An 18,619-nucleotide genomic window follows, 5' to 3' on the forward strand; every position below is an offset into this window, starting at 1 on the left:
GAGAGAGCTACACAAATAAGGTTATACTCCCGTGTGACAGCCATGACAGAAGTAATAAGCACAGGGTGTCATAGAAGGACGCAGAGGGCCAGTGAGATTCCCTAAAAAGGGGAAATAGGAAAGGTTGCTGTAGGTCACGAGGGTCACATGTAGATGCCTAGTGTGAGAGTGCACGAAATATGTGGGCAACTACAAGTGCTGGAGTGGTAAGAGATGGGGACACAAGCATGTAGGATCGGATGCTGGAGGCCCCTTTTATGTTAGATCAAGATGCCTGCACTTTAGCCAATTTCACAGAAGAATTTTAACTTGGACAGTGACATGACCAGATATATTTTTTAGAAATATCAAGCAAATATTTAACCAAGGGTCTGAAAATGGATACTGGGGTGGGAGATAGGAAGGGGGCAAATGTGGTTGAAATGAAAGAATGTAGTAATTGTTAGGGGTGTGTGCGGAGCATGGGGTAGGGAGTAGAAGGGAGAAATCCATGAAGACTCCCAGGTTTCTAGCTTGGACCACAAGGTGCTTGGAATACAGGATGGGAATACTGGAGACCTGAGGAATATTTCCTCAAAATGTTTTAGGCCAGTGGTCGGCAAACTCATTAGTCAACAGAGCCAAATATCAACAATACAACAATTGAAATTTCTTTTTTTTTTTTTTTTTGAGATTGCCAAGAGAATGTAAAGTGAAATCTGGAGTTTAATTAAAATCAGAACAGGGATACAGTAAACAAACAAACAATACTTTTCTGATCATCAGCTTCTGAGACTGAAAGCATCTCCAAAACTTTGGAGGTCTGAAATTTCTTTTGAGAGCCACATTTTTTAAACTCAAAAGTATATAGGTAGGTACATTGTTATTAACTTAACTAGAGGCACGGTGCACAAAAATCTGTGCACTCGGGTGGGTCCCTCAGCCCGGCCTGTGCCCTCTCGCAGTCTGGGGCCTCTCGGGGGCCCCTTCCCCTGGCTGCTGGCACCAGTTTTCCTCCGGCGCCCAGAATCCAGGCCTTCGCTCTTCGCCGGGAGGGGCCGGCACGGCGGGCAAGGGGCTTAGCTCCTTGTCTGCCATGCATGGGCTCCGGGGGTGTGGCGGAGGCCGGTGCACGGCAAGCAGCGAGGAGCTATGCCCCTTGCTGCTGGCCGCGCGTGGGCCCCGGGGGCGTGGCGAAGGCCAGCGCAGCAGGCTTCCCTCTTTGCTCTTCGCTCACCATGCCGGCCTTCTCTCGCTGCTCCTGCCTGGGGCCAGCCGGCTTCGCTCCGATGCTTGGCGCCTATGTATGCAAATTAACTGCCATCTTTGTTGGTGGTTAACTGCCATCTTTCTTGGCAGTTAATTTGCATATCGCCCTGATTAGCCGATGGGAAGCATAGTGAAGGTATGGTCAATTGCCCTTTTTGTCTTTTATTAGATAGGATTAGGGTACTCCTAAGGCTTAGGAAGAGCCACACTCAAGGGGCCAAAGAGCCGCATGTGGCTCGCAAGCTGCAGTTTGCCGACCACGGTTTTAGGCAACTATTCCTTCCTTTCTATTTCCATTGTACCCTCAAGTCCAATTTTCATTATTTCATGCTGAGACTGCTAGAAAGTATGAGGGTCATAGAAGGCTTCACTGTTCACCTAATCTTTATTTATTTATTCATTTATTTATTTTATTGCTTAAAGTATTACAAAGAGTATTATATGTCTCCTTTTTTTTTCTCCCCTTGACCCTCCCCTAGCCTCCCATGCCCCGCAGTGTCTTGTGTCCATTGGTTATGCTCATATGCATGCATACAAGTCCTTTGGTTGATTTCTCACCCCCCACTCCCACCCCTCAACCCTCCCCAGCCTTCCGGCTGTAGTTTGACAGTCTGTTTGATGTTGCTCTGCCTCGGTATCTATTTTTGCTCATCAGTTTATAATGGTCTTAATTATCCACAAATGAGTGAGACCATGTGGTATTTTTCTTTCATTGACTGGCTTATTTCACTTAGCATAATGCTCTCCAGTTCCATCCATGCTGTTGCAAATGGTAAGAATTCCTTCTTTTTTACAGCAGCATAGTATTCCATCGTGTAGATGTACCACAGTTTTCTAATCCATTCATCTGCTGATGGACACTTAGGTTGTTTCCAGATCTTAGCTATGGTGAATTGTGCTGCTATGAACATAGGGGTGCATATATCCTTTCTTTTTTTTTTTTTAATATATTTTTTTATTGATTTTTTACAGAGAGGAAGGGAGAGGGATAGAGAGTTAGAAACATCGATGAGAGAGAAACATCGATCAACTGCCTCCTGCACACCTCCTACTGGGGCTATGCCCGCAACCAAGGTACATGCCCTTGACTGGAATTGAACCTGGGACCCTTCAGTCCGCAGGCTGTCGCTCTATCCACTGAGCCAAACCAGTTAGGGCACATATATCCTTTCTGATTGGTGTTTCTGATTTCTTGGGATATATTCCTAGAAGTGGGATCACTGGGTCAAATGGGAGTTCCATTTTTAACTTTTTGAGGAAACTCCATACTGTCTTCCATAGTGGCCGCACCAGTCTGCATTCCCACCAGCAGTGCACAAGTGTTCCTTTTTCTCCACATCCTCTCCAGCACTTGTCGTTTGTTGATTTGTTGATGATAGCCATTCTGACAGGTGTGAGATGGTACCTCATTGTTGTTTTGATTTGCATCTCTCGGATGATTAGTGACTTTGAGCATGTTTTCATATGTCTCTTGGCTTTCTGAATGTACTCTTTTGAAAAGTGTCTATTTAGGTCCTTTGCCCATTTTTTGATTGGATGCTTTATCTTCCTTTTGTTAAGTTGTATGAATTCCCTATAAATGTTGGAGATTAAACCCTTATCGGTGATAACATTGGCAAATATGTTCTCCCATGCGGTGGGCTTTCTTGCTGTTTTGTTGATGGTTTCTTTTGCTGTGCAGAAGCTTTTTATTTTGATGTAGTCCCATTTGTTTATTTTCTCTTTAGTTTCCAATGCCCTAGGAGCTGTATCGGTGAAGAAATTGCTTCGCATAGGTCTGAGATTTTGTTGCCTTTGGATTCCTCTAGTATTTTTATGGTTTCCCATCTTACATTTAAGTCCTTTATCCATTTTGAGTTTATTTTTGTGTATGGTGTAAGTGGGTGGTCTAGTTTCATTTTTTGCATGTATCTGTCCAATTTTCCCAACACCATTTATTGAAGAGACTGTCTTGACTCCATATTATGTTCTTGCCTCCTTTGTCAAATATTAATTGAGCATATTGGTTCGGGTTGATTTCTGGGCTCTCTATTCTATTGCATTGATCTATATGTCTGTTCTTGTGCCGGTACCAGGCAGTTTTGAGAACAGTGGCTTTGTAATACAGCTTGATATCTGGTATTGAGATCCCACCTACTTTGTTCTTTCTCAGGATCACTGCAGCTATTCGGGGGTCTTTTTTTATTCCAGATGAATTTTTGGAGATTTCATTCTAGGTCTGTGAAATATGCCGTTGGTATTTTAATGGGAAGTGAGTTGAATTTATAGATTGCTTTGGGTAGTATGGACATTTTAATGATGTTGATTCTACCAATCTAAGAACATGGTATGTTTTTCCATCTGTTTATGTCTTCCTCTATTTCTTTTTTCAACGTTCTGTCGTTTTCTGAGTAGAGGTCTTTTACCTCTTTAGTTAAGTTTATTCCTAGGTATCTTAATTATTTTGATGCAATGGTAAATGGGATTGCTTTTTTAGTCTCTCTTTCTGTAAGTTAAGTATTGGTGTATAGAAATGCCATAGATTTCTTGGTGTTAATTTTGTATCCTGCTACATTGCCGAATTCATTTATTAAGTCTAATAGTTTTTTGATGGAGTCTTTAGGGTTTTTTTTATGTATAATATCATGTCATCTGTGAAAAAGGACAGTTTACTTCTTCTTTTCCAATTTGGATGCCTTTTATTTCTTCTTCTTGTTTAATTGCAATGGCTAATACTTCCAGTACTAGGTCGAACAGGAGTGGTGAGAGTGGGTATCCCTGTCTTGTTCCTGTTCTTAGGAGAAATGGTTGCAGTTTTTGTCCATTGAGTATGATGTTGGCTGTGGGTTTGTCATATATGGCTTTTTTTAAAAATTAAATCTTTATTGTTCAGATTATTACATTTGTTCCTCTCCTCCCCCCCCATAACTCCCCTTCTCCCAGTTCCCGCCCCACCCTCCGCCCTCACTCCCCACCCACTGTCCTCATCCATAGGTGAATGATTTTTGTCCAGTCTCTTCCCGCATCTCCCACACTACTTTCCCCCCCAAGAATAGTCAGTCCATTCCCTTTCTATGTCCCTGATTCTATTATAATCACCAGTTCATTCTGTTCATCAGATTATTTATTCACTTGATTCTTAGATTCACTTGTTGATAGATGCATATTTGTTGTTCATAATTTGTATCTTTACCCTTTTCTTCCTCTTCCTCTTCTTAAAGGATACCTTTCAGCATTTCATATAATCCTGGTTTGGTGATGATGAACTCCTTTAGCTTTTCCTTATCTGTGAAGCTCTTTATCTGACCTTCAATTCTGAATGATAGCTTTGCTGGATAAAGTAATCTTGGTTGTAGGTTCTTGGTATTCATCACTTTGAATATTTCTTGCCACTCCCTTCTGGCCTGCAAAGTTTCTGTTGAGAAATCAGCTGACATTCGTATGGGTATTCCCTTGTAGGTAACTGACAGTCTTTCTCTTGCTGCTTTTAAGATTCTCTCTTTGTCTTTTGCTCTTGGCATTTTAATTATGATGTGTCTTGGTGTGGTCCTCTTTGGATTCCTTTTGTTTGGGGTTCTCTGCGCTTCTTGGACCTGTAAGTCTATTTCTTTCACCAGGTGGGGGAAGTTTTCTGTCATTATTTCTTCAAATAGGTTTTCAATATCTTGCTCTCTCTCATCTTCTGGCACCCCTATAATTCTGATGTTGGTATGCTTGAAGCTGTCCCAGAGGCTCCTTACACTATCTTCGTATTTTCGGATTCTTTTTTCATTTTGCTTTTCCGGTTGGGTGTTTTTTGCTTCTTCGCATTTCAAATCTTTGACTTGATTCTTGCGCTCCTCTGGTCTGTGGTTGGGAGTCTGTATAGTATTCGTTATTTCAGTCTGTGTATGCTTAATTTCTAGTTGGTTCTTTATCACAACATCGAGGGTCTCATTAGATTTCTCGAGGATCTCATTAAGTTTCTCGGCGGCTTCTAGACAGTTCTTGAGAGACCTTAAAAGTGTGGTTCTGAACTCTATATCTTCCATTGACAATTTTGTCCTGTTTCTTTATCTCCGCATTTTGTTATGCTTTCTTGGTGCACCCCCTAGTGGTCTTTGTGTGCAGTCTTGTAGTTAAGCCTTGATTGTTGTAGCTAATACTAGGGGGGATTTGACCTCTAGGCCAAGTGGCTGTGAGAATCAGCTGTGTCAGCAGTGAGAGAACTTCTGTCCTCTAGGGAGGTGCTAATCTGGCGTTTGCCTGAGGCTATCCGGCAAATGCCTCTGTGCAGGGCTTGGGTGGGGCGGGTGGGTCGCACTGGATCAAACAGGGCGACCGGAGCAAGCAGTTATGGCTGCTCTCAGTTCCATCCCTAGGGGCTCTGCCTCTCTGAGTCCCAGCAACTGCTGCAAACCTCGGAGAGAAAGCTGCACTCGCTCCAACCGAAGCCAGACAGTCCCACTTCTCCCGTTTGAGTCTGGGTCCCTAAAGACTCGCCCGGATCTGGAGCTCAGAGTCTGCGACTCCCTCCCGATTGAAAACGCCAACCGCGCTCTCAGCCACCAGCCCGCTCTGCATGCACTCCGCACCTCAGTATTTGACTTCAGCACTGCGCCTCCTCTGAGTGTCGGTATGGATTCTCTTTCCTCCTAGTTGTAGGACTTCCACTCAGCCAGCGTTCCTGTGGTTCTGGATGATGCCCATTCCATCTTTTAGTTTCACTTTTGAAGTGGTTGTTCGAGGCAGCAAACTCCGGCGTTAACCTATGCCGCCATCTTGGTTCTCCATATATGGCTTTTATTATGTTGAGGTATGATCCTTCTATTCCCACCTTGCTGAGAGTTTTTATCAAAAATGGGTGTTGGATTTTGTCAAATGTTTTTTCTGCATCAATTGATGACTATGTGGTTTTTTTCTTTCAATTTGTTTATGTGATGTATCACGTTTATTGATTTGAGGATATTGTACCATCCTTGCATCCCTGGGATAAATCCTACTTGGTCATGGTGTATGATCTTACTGATGTACTGCTGGATCCGATTTGCTAAGATTTTGTTGAGTATTTTGGCATCTATGTTCCTGAGGGATACTGGCCTGTAATTCTCTTTCATTGTGTTGTCTTTACCTGGTTTTGGTATTAGGGTGATGCTGGCTTCATAGAATGAGCTGGAAAGTGTTCCTTCCTCTTGAATTTTTTGGAATAGTCTGAGGAGGATAGGTTTTAGTTCTTCCTTGAATGTTTGGTAAAACTCCCGTGAAGCCGTCTGGTCCTGGGTTTTTGTTTACTGGAAGCTTTTTGATGACTGCTTCAATTTCTTCCATAGTTATTGGCCTATTGAGATTTTTAGATTCTTCCTGATTGAGTTTTGGAATGTTATATTTTTCTAGGAATATGTCCATTTCCTCCAGGTTGTCTAGTTTGTTGGAGTAGAGTTGTCCATAGTATTTTTTAACAATCATTTGTATTTCTGTGGGGTCTGTTGTTATTTCACCTCTATCATTTCTGATTTTGTTTATTTGGGTCCTCTCTCTTTGCTTCTTGGTGAGCCTGGCTAGAGGTTCATCAATCTTGTTTATCCTTTCAAAGAACCAGCTCTTGGTTTCATTGATTTTATGTATTGTTTTTTTGGTCTCTATGTCATTTATTTCTGCTCTAATCTTTATTATCTCCTTCCTTCTGCTCACTCTGGGCTTTTCTTGTTGCTCTCTTTCTAATTCTTTGAGATGTAGAGTTAGATGATCTACTACCATTTTTTCTTGTTTTTGAGGTAGGCCTGTAGAGCTATAAACTTCCCTCTCAGGACTGCTTTTATTGTGTCCCATAGGTTTTGGATTGTTGTTTTCATTGTCATTAGTTTCCAGGATGTTTTTAATTTCTTCTTTGATCTCATTGGTAACCCAATCAATATTTAATAACATGCTATTCAGCTTCCAAGTGTTTGAGTGTTTTGGGTTGTTTTTATTGTAGTTTATTTCTAATAGTATGCCATTGTGGTCTGAGAAGATGCTTGGTATGATTGCAATCTTCTTGAACTTGGGGAGACTTTGCTTGTGACCCAATATGTGGTCTATTTTTGAAAATGTCCCATGTGCACTTGAGAAGAACATATATTCCGTGGCTTTGGGGTGAAATGTTCTGAAGATGTCAATTAAGTCCATCTGATCTAGTGAGTCATTTAGGATTGCTGTTTCTTTGCCTTTTATTTGTCTAGAGGATTTATCCAGTGATGTCAGTGGTGTATTGAAGTCCCCTACTATGATTGTATTGTTGTCGATCTCTTCCTTGATATCTTCCAGGAGTTTTTTTATGTATTTGGGTGCTCCTGCATTGGGTGCATATATGTTTATCAGGGTTATATCCTCTTGTTGTATCAATCCCTTTAGTATTATGAAGTGGCCTTCCTTATCTCTTCTTATGGCCTTCACTTTGAGGTCTATTTTGTCCAATATAAGTATTGCTACCCCAACTTTTTTTTTCATTTCCATTTGCCTGAAATATATTTTTCCATCCCTTCACTTTCAGTCTGTGTGAGTCCCTTATTCTGAGGTGGGTCTCTTGTAGACAGCAACTATATGGATCATTTTGTTTTTTATCCATTCAGCCACTTGATGTCTTTTGATGGGAGCATTTAGTCCATTTACGTTTAAAGTTATTACTGAAAGGTACTTGTTTGTAGCCATTTCTATTTTTTGTGGCTATTTTCTTTCTGAGCTTTTTATTTCTTCTTTTTACACCAGTCCCTTTAGCATTTCTTGCATTGCTGGCTTGGTGGTGATAAACTCCCTTAGCCTTTTTTTGTCTGTGAAGCTTATTTCCCCTTCAATTTTGAATGATAGCCTTGCTGGATAGAGTATTCTTGGATTCAGTCCCTTACTTTGCATCACTTTGTAAATTTCCGTCCATTCTTTTCTGGCCTGATGTGTTTCTGTTGAGAAATCGTTTGATAATCTAATGGGAGAGCCCTTGTATGTAACTTTCCGTCTCTCTCTTGCATCCTTTAAGATTCTCTCTTTGTCCTGAACATTTGCCATGGTAATTATGATGTGTCTTGGTGTGGGTCTTTTCAGGTTCATCTTCTTTGGGACTCTCTGTGCTTGTGTGACTTTTTTCTTCCCCACCTCAGGGAAGTTTTCTGATATTATTTCTTCAAGTAGGTTTTCTAACCCTTGTTCCTCTTCCTGTTGTTCTGGCACCCCTATTATTCGTATGTTGTTTCGTTTCATGTTGTCCCATAGCTCCCTGTGCTATCCTCCTGTCTTTTAATTTTTTTCTCCAATTGCAGTTCAGTTTGGGTATGTTTTGCTTCCGTCTTCTAATTTGCTAATTCGGTCCTCTGCTTCTCCTAATCTACTGTTGAAACTTTCAATGGTGTTTTTTATTGCAGCTATATCACTCTTCATTTCATCTTGATTCTTACATAAGTTATTGATTTTTTTCATCCATCTCTTCTTGATTCTTACATAAGTTGCTCATTTTTTCATCCATTTCTTCTTGATTCTTGCATAAGTTGTTGATTTTTTCCTCCATCCGGTTTATGCACTCTAGGACCCTTATTCTGAATTCTTTTTTCTGACATGTTCCATGCCTCTGTTTCACTTTGCTGCTTTTCTGGTGAGTGCTTTCCTTTCCTTTGGGGGTTCCTTTGTCTACCCATGTTTGATCTCACCGACTGATCTAGATGTTGAGTCGTTCAGGGGCTGCTCCTTGGGTGGCAGTGGCTCCTCGGGCTGTGGTTGCTCCCTGGGCGGTTGTGGTAGCAGCTGCTCCTCAGTTGGCAGCAGCTCCTCTGGTGGGTGCTGTTCACAGCCATGGTGGCTCCTCTGGCTGGTGAGGGGAGGCTTCTCACACAGCTGCTTTTCCTCAGACAGAGGGTGTGCTGATCATGAGGCTGCTGTTCCTTGGATGGGGGCAGGCTACACACGCAGCTGCTACTCCTTGAACTGGGGTGGACTGCTCACGTGGCTGCTGTTCCTTGAATAGGGGCTGGCTGCACGCTGCTGTTGTTCCTCTGATGTGGTGGGCTGCTTGTGGGGCTACTTCTCCTTGGACTTGGACAGGTTGATTGTGCGGCTGCTGCTCCTCAGACGGGGGTGGGCTGCTTGCGTGGCTGCTGCTCTTCAGACAGGAGTGAGCTGTATGTGTGGCTGCCCCTCCTCGGATGGGGATGGGCCACCCACCCGGCTGCTGCTTGTCAGACAGGTGCAGTCTGTGTGTGGCTCTGCTCCTCGGACCAGTGCGTGCTGCGTAGGGCTGCTGCTCCTCGGACGTGGGCGGTCTGCTCATGTGGCTGCTGCTCCTCGGACCAGGGTAGGCTGCTGCTGCTCCTCGAATGGGGACGGGCTGCTCGCACAACTGCTGCTCCTCGGATGGGGGCTGGCTGTTCACACAACTGCTGCTCCTTGGATTGGGCAGGCTGCTTGTACGGCTGCTGCTGCTTGGACAAGGGCAAGATGCTTGTGCAGCTGCTGCTCCTTGGACTGGTGCAGGGTGCGGGCTATGTGCAGCTGCTGCTCCTCAAATGGGGGTGGGTTGCATAAGGCTGCTGCTCCTCAGACATAGGCAGACTGCTCGTGCGGCTACTGCTCCTCGGACGGGGAAGCGGGCCGCTCACACAGCTGCTGCTCCTTGGACAGGGGCAGGCCACATGAGGCTGCTGCTCTTAGGCCTGGGGCAGCCTGCTCACGGGGCTGATGCTCCTTGGACAGGAGCTTGCTGTTCACGTGTCTGCTGCTCACGTGGTTGCAGTGCCCTGGACTAAAGCGTTGGACTGGTTGGAGAGGAGCGTGCTTCAGAACTCACAGGAACCTGTGCCCGGGGTGGCTGGAGACTTGGTGACTGTGGGACCATAGCCAAGGTATCAGGTCCCTGGCAGGGGTGGCTGTAGAGTCCCAGGTGTTACCTGAGGGCACCCTGGGTGGAGGTGAGGCTGGGATCTCAGTTACATCAGCTCTCCCTTTCGAAAAGGCGAGGCCTCTGAAGAAGAGCTGGCCTCCTGGTACTGTTTGCAATGGTAGCAGAGGCTGCCTAGTTAGGCTAGCCCGGTTAGCCTGCCCTCGAAGGTCCTGCGGGGTCTGTGCCTCATTCACACACACACACACACACACACACACACACACACACACACACCCCACACACAACCACACACTCCTCTTTTGCTCCCTTGCTGCCGCCTTCTTCCTGCCTCTGTAGCTGGGTCTAGGGTGCAACTGACCTGTTTGTTAATGAATTTTCCTCTCCAGGTGTCTGGTTATGTGGCTTGCTCTCTAGCACTTTAGCCAGATAGGATAAAATTCACCTTAACAAGACATGACCCAAAGGGAACAAAGCATGAATGTACTCACGACACCAATAACCCCAATATAAGTGACCACCTGAGAAAAGAGAATTAGGGGAGAGAAAATAGCACAAATGATATCTAAGAGAGAAAAAAAAAAAGATAGGAGAGAAAAGAAAAAGGAGAATATATATATATATATATATATATATATATATATATATATATATATGGAGAAAACACCACAGAACCAATAGATAAACCAAACAAATATAAACACCAAACACCCAGTAAAGAGGGTGGGGGCAGAATCTGTAGAGGCTGAGCTGATATACAGGAAATAAGGTTAAGAATTGGATAAATATAAGGAGGACCTCACTTCAGTATAGAGGAAGTACAAAAGGGATGAGTGGATAAGAAGAACTCTGCCGCCATCTTGTCTCTCCCCCTGTTCACCCAATCTTATATAGACAATTCTTCATTCTAAAGCATCCTTTGATTATATAATTCCCCCTTTCAAAAATGTTCAGTAGCTATCTACCACTTAGAAAAGTTTAAATGCCTAAGTTGGATATTTAAGGCCCTTTTAATTAGGCTGCAGTCTGCCTATCTACCTATCTTACTACTTTGCTAAATGAAACTTAAGACTTCCAGGCTGCGGGCCTGACCCACTATTCTCTGAGAGCTTCATGGGCATTTTTGCCTCTGTGCCATTTCTCATCCTGTTCCCCTCTCCTAGAATACCACCCCTTACAACTCTGTTATCTGAATGCTGGACATTCTTTAAGGTCCAGCTAATAACCCACCTCCCTCTTCCAAAAAGCGTTCTCTGACAACTAAATTCCTTAGTGATCTTTGTACTATTTAATTTACATGTATTATCTATACCATGGTACTGTTAGCTTTCTTTTATCTCTCTGGCACCTAAAGGGCAGGCAAATTTATAGCTCTTTTTTCCTTTAGCATCTAGCACAGCAATGTTCACACAGAAGACTCTCAAAAATGTTTGTGATCTGACTAGCAGATGTATACATAACTAACTTCATTTGTTATTATTAAAGCTATAGTATGATATTTATATTTATCCTCCTTATCATTCTTCAGCATGTTCAAAGCCCCCAAAGTTAATAAATATACTTTCAGAAAAAGATTAGCGCAATAGGTGTTGATAGGAACCACCTCTTAGCATTAAAAAATGGGTGGGATGATCACAGCAAAAAGGCAGTGAGGTCTTTGGAAAGGAGTATGTTTTAAAGAAAGAACAGCACTACTAAATAAAACCCGTACAGACATGACACATGAGAGATACTATGAAAGGGAAAAGCCAAGTCAGGTATGGTCTTTTGCCATTAGAAACAAAGATAAAATACAAAGAAAAGGTGAATTATAGCCAATGCTAGTGGCTGGTGAACTCTATATGGCAGGAGAAAAGAGGTGATAAAAGTTGTGAAAGCATGTAGTGAAGACCTGGGGCGGGGGGAGAAAGGGGGAGGGGAGAACGGGTGTGGGTTGGAGGGGGTCAATGGGGAAGAAAAGCAGACATCTGTAATAGTTTCAACAATAAAGATAAGTTTTTTAAAAAGTCGAGAAAGCTGGAGAAAGAAGGTAAACATAGCGATTCTTAACTGGTAATTTCTAGAACTCTTAAGAATAAAATATTGTTTTATTAATAGACAAATGACATATTGTCATAAAAAGGAGAAGTTAAGCATAAAAATATGAACAATATTACTAACTTCATTTGAGAGGATCTATGCCACAAAGCTGGTAAATCTAGGAACTCAAACAACAAAATTGTAGAGCAATGTCTTCCCCCTAAAAATGTCCTTATTATAAGAAAAACATGTCAGAGGAGAAAAATGAAATGGGCAGTAGAGCAGGGAAAGAAGGGAGGGCAGAGGCATGGGAACAAGAGCCCATTAGATGTCTACCCACAAACCACCTGGAAGAGGCTAGTAACCGTCCACCCCAGAAGCATTGGGACAAGAGGGCAATTATTTCCTGTTATGCTGTGACTTTGTATTTGACTTTTATTGGAAGTCAGCACACATATGTGTATATCACTATGCTTTGATTTTGTATCATTATTTGCCAGTTAGTTTTTGTACTTGAAAGTTTAAAATACTACAGTTTGGTCCAAGATACTTTCTGGAAAGGGTACAATTTGCAAAAAATTACAAAAATAAACACGTCTTTTTCAAGGTCAGTGTGGTAACTCAAACTATCACGCTAAATTGCTTAATCTCCCAAAATAACATACTTAGGGTCTCCCTTAAAGTACCAGGCGTTTAAAAGGCTTTAAGAGCTCAGAGAGGAGTTCCCACTAGAGGGCACTCTAACCATTTTATATCTGGCCAGGAGATAAAGCTTTACTACAGTCGTTCCACGGGTTTGGTTGATTTGCATATTAGGCTTTTATTATATAGGATAAGTAGTTTCTTCCAGTTCCTAAAATAAAGATTTGTGCTTCATGTCTTCCCCCCCCTTTTGCCTGCTCTTTTCCCTAGAGATACAATTAAAATGATTCATCTCAATAAAGGACTACATCGGTTGTGGCTGCTGCTGCTCTATCTACCAACATAAATATCCATCCTATCTCAGTGACATAGTCTTAAGACAAAAACACTGGCTATTACGTTCCTCAATATTATGCAGCTAACTGTAGGTAAATCAAGCTGGAAAATAGTTTTCCTTTGCTACAGTCAGCCTCAGGCTCACAAACATAGGGTCCGAGAATATTCAAAATAACAGAATATAAGTAGTTCTCTCTGGCTCTAATCTTTTACAGAATAGACTATTTCTTTTTTTCAATTTCCAAGCTTTCTCAAAATTTTCTCTTAAACAATCATAATTCACTTCTTGTTGCTTTCCCAGATTGCTAGATGGTTTTTGTCAACAATGCTGAACTCATTGGCTGAAGATACTTCTGACAAATATCTCTATGCAATATCCCTATTTCTTCTACCCTTGAGTAACACTCCAGCTGAGGTCTTTTCAGGCCTGGTACCTACCAGGATTAAAGTATTTAGCTGAATGAAAGCTAGAACACCTACACATTTCAAGTTCCTGAATTCTCCTGTTATACTGTATGCTGATTTAAAATAACAATAATAGTGATTAATAGACAATCAGAGCATCCAGCTGAAGTCCTGGCCTTTTTTTGTGTGTGTATTTTTTCCATCGATTTTGTTAGAGAGTAGGAGGAGAGAAAGGGGGTGGGGGGGAGGAGAGAAACAGTGATGTGAGAGAGACACACCGATGGGTTGCTTCCCACATGCATCCCGACAGGGGTGGGGAAACTGTAACCCAGGTACGTGCCTTTGACTGGGAATCGAACCTGTGACCCCTTGATTCTCGGGCCAACACTCTAATTGCTGAGTGAAACTGGTCAGGGCTGAAGTCCTAGTTTTAATGGTGGGGAAGAGGGAGGGAATCCAAGCCAACCTCCCTACTGTTCAGACCCTAGGCTCTATTTTCTTTCCCCAGGTTCTGCTGGAAATACTCTAAGGGCAAAGAATAATTCCTTTGCTGATTTACTCCTGGCTAATTAGTATTTTGTTTTTGGTATTTCTAGCCTCAAAGTAATTCCCTTTTAGGACTGCTTATCCACACATTAAAAAAGAAGACAGTTGTAGATTTACCCAGCAGTTTCCGTTTGCTATAGGAGAGGTGAGATGGTGATAATGACTCTGACTTTGGAGTGTCATCCTGATGGTGTATGAGGAATGATTCTCCTAGGGCCCTTTCAGTCCTTGGTGTCTGAACAATTTAGAACTACTCCCTGTAATAAGATGACTAAAATCCACCTGGAAAACATGAATCATTTGTAACTTTTAGCTTTGGTGTGGTTCTTCAAAAGTTCATGAACCAGTAGTCTTATACCCCCTGATTACTTCAGCAATGCACAAAGAATTTGGTCAACTCAACTTGCTGCTAGATTTTAAAAAATAAGAATACATTTATTAATCACCTAATATGTTCTTAAACATTATACTACTAAGGGCTTTTAGGTGTCATGAAGGGATAAGAAAGTATCTGTAAGCTGAATTATGCTGCTATTACTGTATATGTGAATTTTATTTTTTACTTTTTTAAATTCAGCTGTCAGTTCCTTCCATGACCTTGAGTTGGGGCTTTTTTTTTTTTTAATCCTCACCCAAGGATATATTTTCCATTGACTTTAAAAATATATATATTCTTATTGATTTCAGAGAGGAAGGGAAAGGGAGAGAGAGATAGAGTCATCAATGATGATAGAGAATCATTGATTGGCTGCCTCCTGCATGCCCCCCGCTGGGGTTCGAGCCTGCAACCTGGGCATGTGCCCCTGAGCAGAATCAAACCTGGGACCCTTCAGTACACAGGCTGATGCTCTAGCCAAACCAGCTCTATTGATTCTTTTAGAGAGAGTGGAAAGGAGGGAGGAGAGGGAGAGGGAGAGAGAGGGGGGGAGAGGGAGAGGGAGAGGGAGAGGGAGAGGGAGAGGGAGAGGGAGAGGGAGAGGGAGAGGGAGAGGGAGAGGGAGAGGGAGAGAGAAACATCGATGTGAGAGAAACACATCGACTGCTTGCCTCCTGCATGTGCCCTGATCAGGGACAGGGATCAAGCCTGCAACTGAGGTAGGTGCCCTTGACTGGAAATTGAACCCGCGACCCTTCAGTCCACATGCTGATGCTCCAACCCATGAGTCAAACCGGCCAGGGCTATATGTGAATTATTAAATGATGATAATGATAATAGGTGAACAGCATTTCCCAACAGTTTACCAGGAAGGGTATCTAGACCAGAAAAGGTGAAAAGAACATAAAGAAAGTTGATCAGTTAAAAGAGGTAGAAGGAGCCAGCTGTGACATGCTCTTATATAAAATAAATCAAGAAATAACTTCTAAAGAAGAAAGCAGGGAGGAAAAAAAAAGACGAAAGTTGGGTTTGAATTCAAGAAAATTTGTCAAGATGTTCAAATCTAGGAGAGTTTTGATATATGTACTAATTGTTTGTTCCTTAACTGGAGCTTTCAAAAAGTAACAATAAACATTTTTTACAATTCAGTTATTTTTAATGAATCAACTGGACACAATTCTAAATTGGATCATATGAGAATGGAAGCTGTATTTGCTTGTGATACATGTGGTTTGCTCTTACGTCACTATGACAAGAGTCAAATCCTAAGACTCAAATTTAACAAGTAAAACTGAAACTATCAAATGGTTATTTTAGAGGTATTTCTGAAGATCTAATTTACTGCTTAGAGACATATAAGATAAAGGCTTATGAAAAGGATTTGTGTGTGGGTATAAATGGCTGTGAATCATTGAATTTTACTTGTGGAAATAAAGGGTAAAGGAAAATTAATAAATGAATAAAATAAGTGTGCTTTATAAAGCATGTCATGAGGACCAGACAATTCTTAGCCTAGCCTCAGAGAAACTGCTCACATACTTACTTTCTCCACAAGGCAATAAATGACTGTGCTGACACAAATCCTGTCTTCTCTCCCCCTGCAGCCCTGAACATGGGAGCTTTCCAATAGAGAGGACAGCCACAGACCTGCAAATAAAACATAAATACAGTATAAGCCAAGGGGCAGTAAGAGATAACATGGCCAAAGAAAGGGCTTTTGTGGCTTTTACTCTTCAAGCCATAGTGGACAAAAGGGACCTTGGGGGAGCAAAACTGAGACAGAAGCACATTTCTCAGGTAGAGACAGGGGAAACAAAATAGAGGGATGTTTAATGAAGAAAATGGAATTCATTGACACCTTTTCTCTAAGTTCATTTACAGTGATGCTTCTTTCTCCGATCCTGACATTAAAGTAATCAGTCTTTCCCCTTCCTACCACTCTTACATCATATATTTTCTACCTTCTAGGAAGAAAAAGAAATGATTAAATGCCATGGTTGTGCATGCCCTTCCTTCCTATGGCAGAAAACTACAATCACCTTTATTACTTGGTCATTTGGTGTTAATACACTCCACTTCTGTCTCCCACTCTCTCCTTTGCGTATTATGTTAGGCCCCACGTTCAAGAACAACCAGAAAAGCCGTGACTGCTCAAGAAAGTAGCTATAAATCTATTTGAATGGTTATAATTCAGGTAAAAGATAAAAGTTAAAAATCAAAATGCTACAGTTTATTTATGTATTAGAAGCTACCACAAATTATAAAAGCTACTTCATATCATAAAAGCCTTAAGAACTGGGAATGAATACAAAGCAATTACAATACCCTAAAAAGATAATATTTTATTCCTCAATAAAAAGCTCTTTCTTTCAATTAGATCTCTAAATGTTACCAATTTTACACATGTAAAACATATTCCCAAACCTGGAACTCTTCAAAGAGACACATCTTGCTATTAAAGAAATTCTTATTATTCATATTAGATGTAGGATCTGTTGAGCCTTCATCATTGTGTTTCTCCATTGGAGGTTGACAAGATGTGAATCCACATTAGGTGAAGTTGTGCCTATTGTGAGGCCTTAGCACAAGGGGGAGCTCTACAGAAGACTGAAGACTAATCCCAGCCTGCGATTAGTTATGCTGAGAAAGCCCATGCCTGCTGGGTTCATGTCAGAGAGGAGGATATGGAAGGTGAGATTCAAACAAGGGAGGTAAGTACAGGACAGAAATAAGATGCTGCTCCTGCCAAGGCCACTAAAGCATGTTCTGCAAGCAGGAGGGAATTTAAGATTTCCTAAGTCCAGAGTTCAAATACCTCCACTGAGGTCAAGAATGAGGGAAAAGTGTTGCTTAGCAACCAAACAGATTGTTTATTGTATAAGTTATGATTGCCAAGGTCCAAAGCTCACAATTAATATATTTTGGGTTGTAAACTGTCAAATCCACTTTCCCCAATCCAAATCCTTTCATGCAAAATGGTGGTTTGCCAAGAAAATGCTCTCAGATGTGACAGGCAATTGGCAACTGCTGGGGAAGCTGAAGGAATAGCCTGTAGTAAGAAGGTGGGGTTGCAGAGCCACAAACAGCAAGTACACAGAGAGATTGGAACTGACTTGCCAAAGTTCTTGAAACTCCCACCATTAGTCATTCATGGATTTTTCAGAATTGGAAGGGACTAGGAATCTTTTAGCTCAACCTTGAGAAGTGGTCACCAGCCCAAGCTGAACACTTCCAAAGGCTGTGTGCTTATCACCTTAGCCATGCGGCTATTTACAACATTTATTCCCTTGGACTCCTATTAAAATACATATATGTCAGCTTATAAGGAGTAATAAGCCACCGAGATTAACAAACATTTATTATGACCCAAAGGCAAAATCCTAAGAGAGAAGGTAGAGAATGGATGTTTTAAAGTAGATTGAAAAGGGTTGACCTATTTTTCTCATAGTGGGGTATCCTGAGCAAACAAGTGTTAGGGTATCAGACCCCTGGAGAATATGCCACAGGAAAAAAATGGGAAGGGGCAGTGAATGGCAAGGACTATAGACATTGTACCTTGGCTATTAAAAAAAGAAGTATGGTTGGCCTGCATCTGCTTAAAAACAAAGAGTTAAGATAAAGGTAATCAGGAGATTAATAAGAATCTAAAAAAGTAAATGATATTCATATGAGGGCAACAGAATACAGCCTTTTATAACAGAGGAGAGAACAAGCCAGGGTCAAGACTTTTTACAAAGGAAGAGGATGGATGACAAGTGGGGGTATACAGGGAGATACAGAAAATGGGTTTAGGAAACTTAGGTTTATAGGAGCAGGCAAGAGTCAATGTGGCAATCAAAGTCATTGGGACAAAGGAAATGCAACACCTATAATTTGATCTAAGAATGGCCTAACAACATAAAGAGCTGAAAGCAAGGTTGTCTAAATACACACAGGAAAATACAATCACCAATATTTGCTATGTTCTTTAACATTTTAAAATGTCTCCTCTTGTTACTTCGTTTGGTCCCCATGTTGAAGAGGGCAGTGTTTTTTTTGTTTGTTTGTTTTTTAATCACTTGAGGATATTTTCCATTAATTTTTAGAGTGAGTGGAATGGAGGGGGAAGGACAAAGTAACATTGATGTAAGAGAGACACATCGATTGGTTGCCTCCCACACGCGCCTGATCAGGGCCAGGGATTGAGCCTGCAACCCAGGTATGTGCCCTTGACTGGAATCGAACTCCATCAA

The 18,619-nt window shown here is 41.8% G+C and overlaps 1 protein-coding gene across 2 annotated transcripts in view; it reads right to left on the reverse strand.

Moving 5' to 3' along the window:
• Window positions 1-18,619, reverse strand: part of PPP2R3A (protein phosphatase 2 regulatory subunit B''alpha) — a gene marked incomplete at its 5' end in the record, with an annotated part of 153,306 nt that overhangs the window by 72,009 nt on the left and 62,678 nt on the right. For both annotated transcript variants that reach the window (XM_081106169.1, XM_081106170.1), the window contains one exon: window positions 15,931-16,034. In XM_081106169.1, coding sequence (XP_080962295.1) covers window positions 15,931-16,034 — 104 coding nt within the window. The remainder of the gene's footprint in view (window positions 1-15,930; window positions 16,035-18,619) is intronic.

Source organism: Myotis nattereri (assembly GCF_964212035.1).
Source record: "Myotis nattereri genome assembly, chromosome: 14".
Taxonomy (NCBI): domain Eukaryota; kingdom Metazoa; phylum Chordata; class Mammalia; order Chiroptera; family Vespertilionidae; genus Myotis; species Myotis nattereri.